The 12,893-nt window shown below is 53.2% G+C and overlaps 1 protein-coding gene across 2 annotated transcripts in view; it reads right to left on the bottom strand.

Moving 5' to 3' along the window:
- LOC120762132 (vascular endothelial growth factor receptor kdr-like) overlaps window positions 1-12,893 on the bottom strand; it is a 133,123-nt gene that overhangs the window by 93,916 nt on the left and 26,314 nt on the right. For both annotated transcript variants that reach the window (XM_040084219.2, XM_040084220.2), the window contains exon 2: window positions 2,100-2,196. In XM_040084219.2, coding sequence (XP_039940153.1) covers window positions 2,100-2,196 — 97 coding nt within the window. The remainder of the gene's footprint in view (window positions 1-2,099; window positions 2,197-12,893) is intronic.

Here is a 12,893-nt window from a genome sequence, read left to right as displayed (position 1 = left end):
AGCAGCTTCCCCTTGTCCTTCCGAGCGCCCAGAGCTCTGTCCACACCCTGCCAGCGTCACTGGTGACTCCAGGACTGGGAGTGCTGGCCTGGAACAGGGAACAGAGCCAGTTCACACGGAGACACAGCTCCCAGCACGTCACCGTGTCCCTGCCTCTCATCACCCACGCGCCCTCTGTGCATCCAGCTCTGCTCTGGTGGCTCTGCAGGACACCTCTGGGCTTTCACACCTGTGCTTCCGTCAACCTTTTCCCCCTTACAGACATTATCCTGGTGGAAGGTGAAGCCTTTGGGCGTTGCTTTGGGATTTTTCCTCATCTGCCAGAGGGACTGGCAGCAGCAGCTTTGGCCCCACTAGCACAAACCAGGAAATCTTGGCCAAGAACCTCAGAAGCCTGGAGCTGAAGGGAGGATGGACATTTACACAGCCCAAATGCCCCTGGAAGCACAAGGAATTCCAGAGCTCCCCTGGGCCAGGAGCTAAGCCACGAGTGTGGCAGAGGAGGCAGGAGGGCAGACATCCTCAGAGGGGCTGGTCCAGGGAATCCTGCGTTCAGAAACCACACTTCCCTTCTCTTCCCAGGTTTTGGACCACCTGAGCCAAGGAGCTGAACTGCTCCAGGCCCTGGTCCCATGTCACATCTCCTGCTCACATCCTTTTGTGTTTCTCAGACCTGTCATGGGGATTTCTTGCTTTGCATCCACAAAGCAACGTGGGACTGAAGTGCTCGTGGCTCCTTCGATTATTTATTCATCTGGTGATACGAGAAAAGTAGGGTGCTCCTCCAGATTAACAAGCTGGGGGATGGAGAACTGCTGGGAAATGTTGATTTCATTGGTCTGGGGCACCCAGGGACTTTGAGTCCTCGCAGGTTTTATGGACAGCACCATTGAGATGTTGAAGGACTGCTCAGACTTTATTGCCATCCTGTTTGCTGTTTGCCAAGCTAAAAATACCACTGGAAGGTTGTTCTGACCTCGTAAGCCACATGGCAAGCTGGAGGGATTCGGAAAGAAACGCAAGACTTCCCAAATTTACACAGTCTGAGCCCATTCGCCTTTCACTATAACAAAGAATTAAATAGTCTGGGACAAAAATCAGAGGGGACGTGTCAGTGTAACCTAAAGCTTAGATTCACCTCCCCACTGCTTTTTTACTGTTTTCAGTAACTTCTGTTGCAGGAAACCATCCAGGTGGTGGCTCCAGCTAAGGGAACCTCGCAAGAAGATGTAAAATCAAAGCGTGTGTGTGTGAGAGGGAGAGAAATTGTGAGAGTTTGTGTTACCTTGAGCCTTTTTTCCTACAACACTCTCAGAGAAAAACCTGAGAAGCAACCTCTGGCAGTAGTGAAGTGTAAAAACCCCAACCAGAACGAGTAACACCTCCATCCATCTCAGCCTTTTGTGGGGCCCAGCAGCTGCTGCGTGTCCTGGCACAGCAGAGTGCCCTGGATTTGATCCTTCCTCGTGTGTCAGCTGAATCCCCGCTCCCAGAGCATCCTCTCCCTGCCATCACCAGAGTCCTGCTGGTCCTTGCCCGGCTGGTGGCACGCGTCGTGCCAGCACCGTGATTTACAGCAGCAGCAGCAGCAGCACTTTGGGTTTTCACAAGTCCTGGTTAAATTTGATTTAAACACCGTGCTATGTTTGAACAGGCTGGGGCTTTGAATGCACTCACAGATTGCTGCTTGTTTAGGTGTCGGTGATGGGCTGGGTGGCAATTCCTGGTGAACTTGTTGGTCATTTCCTCAAGGACTGGGAGCAAAGGAGTGACTTTGGCTGCAGAGGAGCTGAATCTGCCCATTTCAGAGAGGATTTCCAGCCGTGCCCCTCAAGCACGGCATGTCCCGCTCCCAGCAGCGCTCCCCTGCGCTGACTCAGGGCTTTTCCTGGGGCCCTGAACAACACAGCACAAAGAATTTGGCCGAGCTGACCCCAGACTCTCCTCCCTGCTCTGTCACAGCTCCCAGCTCCCAGCTGGCTGAGCATCAGGCTCTGCTCTGTCCTGGAGCTCTGCTGGGCCAAACCCATCAACACAAGGACAGAAATCCAGCTTTTTTTTTTGTTTTGTTCGTTTGTCTGTTTTGGAGCAATCCTTACCAGCATTTTATCTTTAGGGTGTCTCCTGGTGAGATGATGATTTGGTCCTTGGAAATGCTCAGCCTTGGTTTTTGAAGGAGCCCTTCCTCAGCGAGACCTGACCCAAAAAAAGAAGAAGAACCCATCATTAGTTTAGAAGGGCACCAGAGCAGCACAATGCACTCGAGGCAAACTCTTTGTTTTGTAAATAGTTCCTAATTTGAGGGCCCACACAAAGCTGCATTTATCCTCCGTGGTCGGGAGATGCCCTCAGTTTGTTTTTGTTTCCTTTATTCCTCTCTCTCTTTCCTGACACCGAGGACCTGCATTTGTGCCAGCAGCGTTCTGAGCCAGCTTTATTAGTGAATTATTGCAGATTTAGGAGGACAGATTTGTGTCAAAAGGATTTTGCACACATATAAAAGTGGAAGGAGTCAGGTCCTTGGGAAATAATTTGATGGGTGAGCTCGCACGTTACATTTTAATTAACAGGAGAGAAAACAGTAATTCTGGGGAGCAGCTCTGTGAAGCACTTGTGATATTAAAGGCAAAGTGAAAACCTGGTGTTTCCCAAATGACCATTCCCAAATCCTGCATGTGAGCTGGACCCCCAGCTCGGTGGGCACTGGGGTTGGGGTAATGCTCCCAGGGGAATCTGTGATTTTCTCAGGTCTCTGATGACCAGGGCCGTTAATGACAGCAGTGACAAAGGTCTCTCTCATCATCTCCTGGCCCAGGAAATGTCTCCTGCCCGTGGAGCTGTCCCCAGGGACAATCCGAGCGCTCATCTACAATGAGACAATGTTCAGAAAGTGAAACTGAGAAGAACCAGAAGTGGAGGTCGGCCGGGCTGGTTGCTTTGTCCAAATTCAAAGTAACATAATCAAGGAGAGGAGAAGCCAGGCTCCGATAAGGATCTCCACTTCCAAAGCTCTGACATTAAAGCCGTGTTTTCTTTCCCCTCCTGCTCTTCAAATTTCTCTCTTCTCCTGTGCCTCGAACTCGATAAGCCAGAAATCCTCTCTGGGCTCCCAGCACGGGCTTTATTTGCAGCAGACAGGGAGATAAGGTATCTGGCAGAAAGAGAAGCACGAGGCTTTAACTTTTCAACTGCATGAGGCAGAGATTTTCCTGCCCCCGCCTCTCTGCTCTCATCTCTGCGCTGCTTGAAGTCAGTAAATTGCCCTTTGCCTGGCATCAGTGTGGGGAGCGACTCACTCCCACCTTGGGGTCTCTGGCTTCTTCCAGGAGCTCTTGGAGCTCCCTCGGGAAGTCAGCAGAGGCCAGGTAATCTCATGGCACCACAGAGCCCTTCCAGAGGGGATCCTGGCCGGGCACCACTGCTGGACCGCCCTTGGAGCCCCTGAGCCCTGCTCAGGCTCTGGCTGAGCCTGTGAGCCAGTGCTGGCCACCAGGGACACATCCAGCCCACTCCCCTGCTCTGGCACTGCTGCTCCACCTCCAAGGTCCTTGGCACAGCAAGGAGTTGGAGTCTGGCCACCCCAAACTCCCTCCAGAGGCTCTGTGTGACGTTATTTAGCACCTCCAAGCTGCCATTCCGTGGAATGCCGGGGAAGCAGAGCGGCTGGGGGCCCCACAGCTCCCATTTATTTGGGAAGCGCTGCGATTCCTCAGCACCCTCAGGATGGCACACGCAGGGAGCAGCATCACACTGAGCTGAGAACCAACAGAAGAAGCCCCAGACTGCAGGAGGAGGCACTGCCAGGCCAGCTCTTGGCTCCAAGTCCCCTCGGGTTTCCAGGCAGGGCCAGCTCCCACCAGGAATGGGCTGAGCCTTGGCACAGGGTCTGTCGTGGTGCTGAGGTATTTCACAGCCCCCTCAGACCGACGGTGCTGAGCTTTGCAGAAATGCTCCAGGATACAGCCAGCAATTTGTCAAATGTCATGGATTTGCCAGCTGAGGGGGGTTTGTGACCCTGCAGCTCTCCCAGGACACTGCTCCTCCCAGGATCTGCTCTGGGCTCTTGATGCTGTGACTTCACCCAGGACTTTGAAAATCCTGGGGTTTGAAACGAGATTATTTCACTCTCCTTGTGCCTTGAGTTGTTCTTAGGCTTACGGGGGGCTCAGCTGGTGCCTTGAGCTGTGCTTGTGACTCTGGATTGTGGCTCTCATGAGCAAGTGTGGCACCGTCACAGGGCCTGGGCTCTGTTCTGACTGCAGAGACTCTGGGCTTTTACAACATTTGACACCACTCTTGCTGAAAGAAAGAAAAGTATTTTTCAATTATTCTGGTTTTGCTTCTGAGTTACTTCTTGCCCAGAGTTTATTTTGGCTTGGGGAGCCGAAGAACAGAATAAGCAAAGCGGAGTTTCAGCGCTTTTCTACCCCACAGAGGACAGGAGGAGAATTCCTGCGCCACACACATCTGGTCTCTGCTGGCAGATGACACAGGGTTTAGACAAACACGTGCTGTGCCCCTTCTGCCACGCCACAGCTGAGTGGGCTGGGAAAGGAACATTTTGGGGGCAAAACAAAGAGAGTCATGGGGGCAAGGTCGGGCTGTGCTAGGGCAGGACACCTAGTGCCAAACTGGCAGGGTCAGACCTCACAGTTTCCATAACCTCCCCTGCTCCCTTCAGAGCTGGACTTGACTTTTTGGAGGCAAAGCTGGGGACAGCGCCGGGGCCTGTTGGATGAGGAGAAATCTGCTCCACCTTCTATTTGTCGTCTGTGTTTGAGGAGATTCATGCCTTTACGAAGGTGTTAGGATGCTGCAAGGGAGAATCAGGCACGTTCCTGGCAGTGCACCCCTCTTTTCCACACCCTGCTCCCCAGGCTTTGTCCCTAAACCCAGCACCCACAGCCTGCCCAGGGTGGGGTGGGGTGGGACAGCTGCAGGGCTGGCTCCTGCTGAAGCTGAAGAGCTCTGCACTGCTCAAATTCCAGTGCCCAGGCCTAAGGGAACATCCTCCTCTCCTCCCTGTTAAATAATGTTGGTCCTGCTCTAAGGCTGCGAGGGACATAAAATTAAAAGCAAGCAGCCATCAGTGTGTCATGACCACGGCAGAACTCCTTGTGAGAGCCACAAGAAAAGTCCTGGGTGCCACAGCTGTCCCTGGCATCCCCTGTGGAGCTCTCCCTGCATGGTGCAGCATCCTTCCCTAGATCCCCTGGCACGGTTTGGGATGAGGTGCTGGAGTGCCGATCCTGCAGGTCTGGCAGAGAGCTCATTGTCAGCACCACACCCCCTCTGTGAGCCACGGGGGAGGGACAGGATGCTCCTGGCAAGGGACACCTCTGCCCAGGATCCTCCTGGCAAGGGACACCTCTGCCCAGACCCCTCCTGGCAAGGGACACCTCTGCCCAGACCCCTCCTGGCAAGGGACACCTCTGCCCAGGATCCTCCTGGCAAGGGACACCTCTGCTCAGACCCCTCCTGGCAAGGGACACCTCTGCCCAGGATCCTCCTGGCAAGGGACACCTCTGCTCAGACCCCTCCTGGCAAGGGACACCTCTGCCCAGGATCCTCCTGGCAAGGGACACCTCTGCCCAGACCCCTCCTGGCAAGGGACACCTCTGCCCAGACCCCTCCTGGCAAGAGACACCTCTGCCCAGACCCCTCCTGGCAAGGGACACCTCTGCCCAGACCCCTCCTGGCAAGGGACACCTCTGCTCAGACCCCTCCTGGCAAGGGACACCTCTGCCCAGACCCCTCCTGGCAAGGGACACCTCTGCCCAGGATCCTCCTGGCAAGGGACACCTCTGCCCAGGATCCTCCTGGCAAGGGACACCTCTGCTCAGACCCCTCCTGGCAAGGGACACCTCTGCCCAGACCCCTCCTGGCAAGGGACACCTCTGCCCAGACCCCTCCTGGCAAGGGACACCTCTGCTCAGGATCCTCCTGGCAAGGGACACCTCTGCCCAGACCCCTCCTGGCAAGGGACACCTCTGCCCAGGATCCTCCTGGCAAGGGACACCTCTGCCCAGGATCCTCCTGGCAAGGGACACCTCTGCCCAGACCCCTCCTGGCAAGGGACACCTCTGCCCGGGATCCTCCTGGCAAGGGACACCTCTGCCCAGGATCCTCCTGGCAAGGGACACCTCTGCCCAGACCCCTCCTGGCAAGGGACACTGTGGGCCTGGCATCTCTAAGTCTGAAGGGATTTTAGCCTGCCAGCAGTGCTAACTGTTTCCCAAGGGAAAAGCTCTCGAGAAAGCCTCTTCTCAAAACAATCTTGGCAAAACAGCTATCCTTTCCCAAAACAATCTTTCTCCAGGTGGGGTTTTGCTGTTGCTCTTGTTTCACCAATGGGATTAGAGAGGTGCTGTTCCTATTCACCAATCATGTTAAATCTGTATCGGAACACCTCATCAAAGGTGGTAAAAATTAGACAACAAAACAAAGCCTTCTATACTCTTTGCCTTCTGAAATACCTGGAGCCTTTTGTCTTTCTTTCGTGTCCTACAGCACCAGGACACCTCTGCTCAGGCTCCTCACACCCCTGCCCTGCCTCGGTTGCTGCCAACACAAGTTTGTCTCCAGCAAGACAAGAGCAGCACCTCCAGCCTAAAGATGCCCCTGGAAAGAGCTCCAGGTGAGGCCAGAGCCTCTGCCCAGAGCCTCCCCGCACCGTTTCTGCCTCTGGCAGTTCATTCCCACCTCCAGTTCAGGCTTTAGCATTCTGCTCTCGGCGGTGAAAACCGCAAACGCAGCACGGCCACAAATCCGCGGGAGCGAAATGCGAAAGGTTGAACGATACATTATCCAGGGGAGAAAAATATATTGAAAACTGCTTTTCCTGGGATAATCTGATTTTGCAGCACGGCCAGCATTAAACACGGGAGGCTCCCCCGGCAGAGGGTAATGGGTGACCTCCCTCACCTCTCTGTCAGATGGTTTCCAGCTCCATCTCGCTTGGCACAGGGAGATCCCTCCCACGCACCGCCTGATGCTCCATGCTGGGCCAGCAGCGAGCGTGGATAGAAAGGATTTTTAATCTCTGTTCCTTGCTGTAACAGCCTTCCTCCAGGCACCCTCTGGGCACTGCAGCTCTCCCTGGCAGAGCCCCGCGGATGGTTGTGAGCCCGGGTGTGGCTCAGTGACAGCTCAGGCAGTGTGATCCCCGAGGAAGGATGCAGGGATCCCTCCTGGCTCCGGGAGAGCTGGGGAACGGAGCCCACACAGCCTGTGCCTCAGGTGACAGGAGGTGCTTGCTGGGCAGAGCAGAGCAGGGCAGGGAGTGCTGTGCTGGCAGCGAAACCAGGCAGCTTAGAGCAGGGGTTGCACGAAGGCTCGGGTGCACAAACAGCTTTTTGCAGGCGGGTGAACTCCAGGGACTATTTGTGTGTGTAAACTCGCCCCTGTGCAGAGAGCTGGGCCGATTGGGAGGGACTGGAGATCACAGTTTGGAGCTGATTGGGCTCAGAGAAGGAGGGTGACGGATTCACAGCGCTTAAAATCGGTTCTGTCCTTGCTGAGGATGCTCCTGTGAGCCGTGCTTGCCTGGCAGAGCCTCCACCAGAAGCTCCAGGAACCCTCTGGAATGACCGGGAGCTGTGGGACACCACACCCTGCCCTGGCCAGCAGTGAGAGGTGACCACCAGTGACTGGGCTGTGCAGAGGCAGAGCTGTCCCCTCCCCTCCTCCCAGGAAAGCCTGGGCCAGGCAGACTCTCCAAAATGTAAAATCCAGCTCTGTCCCTGCAGCAGAAATGACACCAGTAAATGGCAATGCTCTCCCCTCATCACCAGCACCACGTGAGCACACCTCAAAATGAGCAGGTGCCCCTTTCAAAGGGCATTTTCGTGCTTCCATCCCCCAGGAAATCTATTTTTGCTGGAATTGGAGAGCTCAGGGATTCACTGAAAAGCCATGCGTGTTTAAACCAATGGCCTGTAATCATCTCAGGATTTATTTCAAGGTTACCCCCACGAAAAGAGAAGGCACCACAGCACTGCCAGCTTGGATCACAAGCCTTGCAATATTTGGTGTTTTTATTAAGTCTTCAGCTCCTGGAATCAGCTTTCACTTGTTACACCCAAGTGATTTTCTATTCTTTTTAAAGGTTTAAAAAGACAGACAGCAAATAGCTAAAGAGAGCCATCCCCACCCCTCTTTTTGTTGTGAGTTCGGACACAGGATTTTTGATTCTCCTAGACATTAATGAAATGCAATGCAAGGTCTCCTAAATGAAATGTTATTGCTACCATTAACTTTCCTAGCAGAGGGGAAGGTCGTGGCTGTAAGTCAGAGAAGAAACTCTGCATTTTTGTCTTTTCTGCTGGCTGGTGAGTTCTGCATCGGGGCACTGATGGGGACAGAGGGCCAAGGCCCCCCTGAGGGGCTGCAGGTGGGGAGTGTGTGGGTCACAGTTGCTTGGGGAAAGCTTCCCCTCTAGACCTGATGAGCTCTGAGTGCCTCTCTCCCATTTCCTGGGCTCAGGGAGCTGCTTTTGGTCAGGTTGTTTGCTCTCTCAATTCTCCATGTGTCTGTTGAGGACAGTAATTTGTCTGTGAAGATTTAAACCCTTCGTCTTCTCCTGTGTGCATCTCCTCTGTGCCAAACCACTTTTCCTAGACCAGGAGGTGAGAAGGGGTTCAGTCTCTCCCAGCCTCTGGCCAGGACTCTCTCCCTTGCCTGCTATTCCAGCTGAACGATTTTTAAGGAAAACAGTTCGTCACCTTTTAAATATTTTCTATTCCATTTGTTTGTTTGGGGGGAATGGTTAGTAGAAGCCTCTCTTCCTGTGGTTTTCCACCTCAAAATAACCAGGAATCCCCCAGGATGGCTCTGCAGTGGGTGGGCACAGAGCTGAGAACCTCCAGGCCAGAGCCAGAGCTTCCCTTCCTACAGAAGCCGAAGAAGTTCATCCAAAATTAAATTAGCAATCACAAACTCATCGGGAGAGACGGCAAAGATTCCTCCAGGATATCCAAATGCGAGCGTCAACCCAAGAGTACCTCTGGCAAAGCAAGAGGATTCCCGTTTCCATGGATTCTCCCAGCCAGGGAAGGCAGGGTTTGCTCAGCTGAGTCATGAGAGAGGGGAGCAGCTCCCACCCTCTGCTCTCTGCCTGCTGCAAGTGGAAGCGGTGTGTGCCTCAGCCAGGGGCAGCAGTTGGGGTGTAAATGATCCCAAGTGACAACAGCGAAAAATTAAATCGTTAGTCTGGGGCGGGGAGACGTCAACAACAGCGCAGTAAAAACAACTGCAAAGTGGAGAAAGTGTTTGGAGATAAGATAAGGCTTTGGCCCAGCTTTTGGGATTTGTTCCTAGGAGGCTTTTCCTCAGCTGCAGATGCATCAGCATTTCCTGCTGGGGGGGCACAGGCTCACCCTGGTTTCCTCCTGCAATCAGCAAAAACCCCTCAGCAAGGGCACCTGATTGCTCTGGGTGCTGACACACAAACCCTGTGACCTCTCCTTGGCTCTTCTGCAACCCAAACATCACCTCTGGGGCTCACCTGCTCCAAGGCAGCCCCGGGAATTGCAATGCCACGGCCTCTCCTGGCTGGCTGCGCTCTGGATCCTGGATCAGCCGCAGATTTACGGGAAGGGGTCACAGAAAGCAGCTCCAGGTCAAAACTGTTTGGTCTTGGGCAGCAGCAGCTCATTAATCAGAGCCATTGTTTTCCCTCTGTCACCACAGAGAGTCCCAGGGAGTGCCAGGGATGTCACCAGCCCGTGCTGCTGGGGACTGAGGGGACATGTCCTTGCTTTGGGACAGGCTGACAGGCCAGGAACCCGGATCTACATGGAGAATGAAGAGGAAATCTGGGAAAGGAGGTGGCAATATCTGCAATCGTCTGCCAGGCACTCGAGCACAATTTGAAGTATTTAGGAAATGCCGTAATCTCATGTTGATGGAAAAAAAAAAAAAAAAAAAGGCTGGGAATGTTGTTATTTCTTGATCCAAATGATGGCAATTCCTCTGGGAAAGAGAAGAGCTGGCACATGTCCATGATTAGGAAATATGCAGACCCAGTGGGAACAAGATGCACATAAAAGGAACCCTAAAGACTCTAGGGGGAGAGAAAAAAAAAAAATGTCCAAAAATGTGAGGTATGAAGCTGTGTTTGCCTCTCCCCCCAGCGTGGTCTCCTGAGAAAAGCTGGAGGGCTGCAGATACGAGTGTTTCCAAAGATTCCCAGACAGGATTACTTCATCAGCGCTCCAGACATAGCTTTCCTTCCTCCTCACTGGCCATCCTCAGGACAGGGCACATTCCTCAGGCAAAGCTGGGAGTCAGGAGGAATGGGGGCACCCAGGGGGCTGCAGGGTGACCCATCCCTGGGAGCAGCCCTGGCCAGAGCTGGACACCGCTCTGTGGTGGCTTTGGGCCACCCTGTGCTGCCACTGCCCGTCCCAGCCCTTCACCTCCTCCCAGGGGACTCAGGGAGCACTTCCTGCACTCCAGAGCTAATCCAGCATTTCTCTGGAAGTGAACCCAGCCAGGGTTTCTTCCCTTTCTCCAGAGCACTGGGCAGGAAAACAAGGAGGTGGAAGGCTTGCTCAGGAGGGGAGTGGAAGGACAGCACCAATTTCTGCTCCTTGTGACAGGACAGCACCAGCTTCTGCTCCCTGTGACAGGACAGCACCAACTTCTGCTCCCTGTGACAGGACAGCACCAACTTCTGCTCCTTGTGACAGGACAGCACCAGCTTCTGCTCACTGTCAGGGACAGCACCCAGGGAAGGGCTGGAGCTGTGCCAGGGCAGGGTTAGGGTGGATTTTGGGAAAGGTTCTTCCCCAGAGGGTGCTGGCACTGCCCAGGCTCTCAGGGAATGGGCACGGCCCCGAGGCTGCTGGAGCTCCAGGAGGGTTTGGTCAGTCAGGGTGGGGTTGTTGGGGTGTCTGTGCAGGACCAGGGCTGGGCTGGATGATCCCTGAGGGTCCCTTCCATTTCAGGCCATGCTGTGATCCATCTCTGCCTCCTCTGGGCTCTTTCCAGCCTTCCCTGTGTCCCCGTGCCAACTCGGAACTGTCCCCCCGGTGGTTTATGTGAGCTGGAGATTTTTATGGCTCGTCAGCCCAACGGCTCCTCACAGCTACAGACACCAAACCTGGACCAAGCCGTGGCTCCAGCTTGTCCAAACCCTGCACTGGGCTGCCTTTAATCTAACCAGAATCCCTCCCTGCAGGTAATTTGTATGTGGTGAGTAGTTACAAAGCCGTGGATGCTAAGGAAGGAAGGCTTTAAAGCACTTTTAGTTTAATTACTGTATTATTTTGAGGAGAATCATCAGATCTGCTCATTTATCAAAGGTGACAGGTGAGGCTGAGGAGTCAGCAGCAGTAATTCACGGGCTCCATGTGTGCAGCACTAACCGCTGTGCTCGCTCACACATCAATGGGATTGCATTTGGCACCTCTCAAAATTTCTCTCAAACTTATTTGTTTTGTACAGCTGCAAATAATGAAAGCAATTGCTGGGCTGACTCAGTTCCAAGAACTATTCCCCAGCCTACTCGTGTGCACAGAGAGGATCAGTCACTCCTGAAATGCATCCTGAGATGAGCCAGGCCCTCCCATGTGAAAACAAGCAGTAAATCTCGATTGATTCACCAGTGATTTCCCTCCTGGTCCTACCCAGTTTTACTCTCTGCACTGGACTTTTTAACCTGGAATAGAGGGCTTGCCTACGCTTTGGTAAGATGCCTGCACTCCAGGGTGGACGTTTTGTTGAGGAGAATGGACTTTTTTAAAGTTAGAGCAGTAGTAGAGAAGTTTTCAACAGGTTTTCTACACCCTTTAATACCTTCTTCATAATTTCTTTCTGAACTGACAAGAAATCGGATTTAAGAAAAAACAACCTTTTCCTTTTCTGAGTGGCTGTGATAAGTTAATATTAATTTTTTTTCCTTATTAATCACACCGCTGCCCAGGTATTGGCAGACTGGAAATGTCTGTGGTGGCACTTCCCAAGGAAGGCACAAGGTGCACCAGGAGTGACCTGCGGGTGGGCCAGGCAGGACACGGGGAGATCTGAGGCAGGTTTTATCTCTCTGTAGAGGAGAATCTGCCTGATTTCAGCCTTTAGGGGCAATGCAATCACCCGGGCAGGCACCAGCTCCTAACTGAGCCCGGCTGCCAGCAGAGGTCAGGATTGAAACTGGCACCAGAAAAATTTAAGGAGGGATTTCCCTGAGGTTTCCACGCAAGCTGCTGTCAGTCGGGAGCCAAAACTTTTGCCAGAGTTCAATACAATAGTTGGTCTCACACGAGTGGAAAATCCGTCCTGGTTGTAAAGACCTGACCTAGTCCCCGACATCTTTAATCAGGAAACAACTTCCAACAGTAATCCAGGGCAGCCAGACTCGGTTTGGAGCCACAGCTTCGGGGCTGGAAAGTAACACAGCAAACAGATGCAAACAAACTCTTGTGGGGCTGAAGAGGTTGGTAAATGAAGTGTCACTGGGCACAGCACACAAATTAAAGCACTGCCCAGCAGGAACTCCGAGTGAAATCCCACTTGAGGGGGGCTAACTTTGAACTTCACCTGGCCTGGCGATGTCAGTCCTCAGGACATTCATTTCCAGAGCAATTCTCCATGTAACATGAGGCAAGAGCAGCAAGTGAAACGGTATTTCTGAATACCCGGTCAACTAAATCATTGTCCTGTGTGTCAGCTTCTCCTTTGACAATAAAATATGATGGTAATTCATCCTAAGACCAAGGCTTTGGAAAACTGCAACATGGGTCCCCTGGAGAGACATTAAAATGGCCAGACAAGAAAAGAGAAGAAGTTACAAAACCCCTGACACCGTGGTTCAGTAAAATGTGTGTTTCTTTGAAAGCATTTTTTGGTCCTTCCTGCCAGCACTCAGCCTCTGCCTGGATGTATCAGATCAG

This window comes from Hirundo rustica, chromosome 21 (assembly GCF_015227805.2).
Source record: "Hirundo rustica isolate bHirRus1 chromosome 21, bHirRus1.pri.v3, whole genome shotgun sequence".
Taxonomy (NCBI): Eukaryota; Metazoa; Chordata; class Aves; order Passeriformes; family Hirundinidae; genus Hirundo; species Hirundo rustica.
This window is presented reverse-complemented; position numbering and strand designations above follow the sequence as displayed.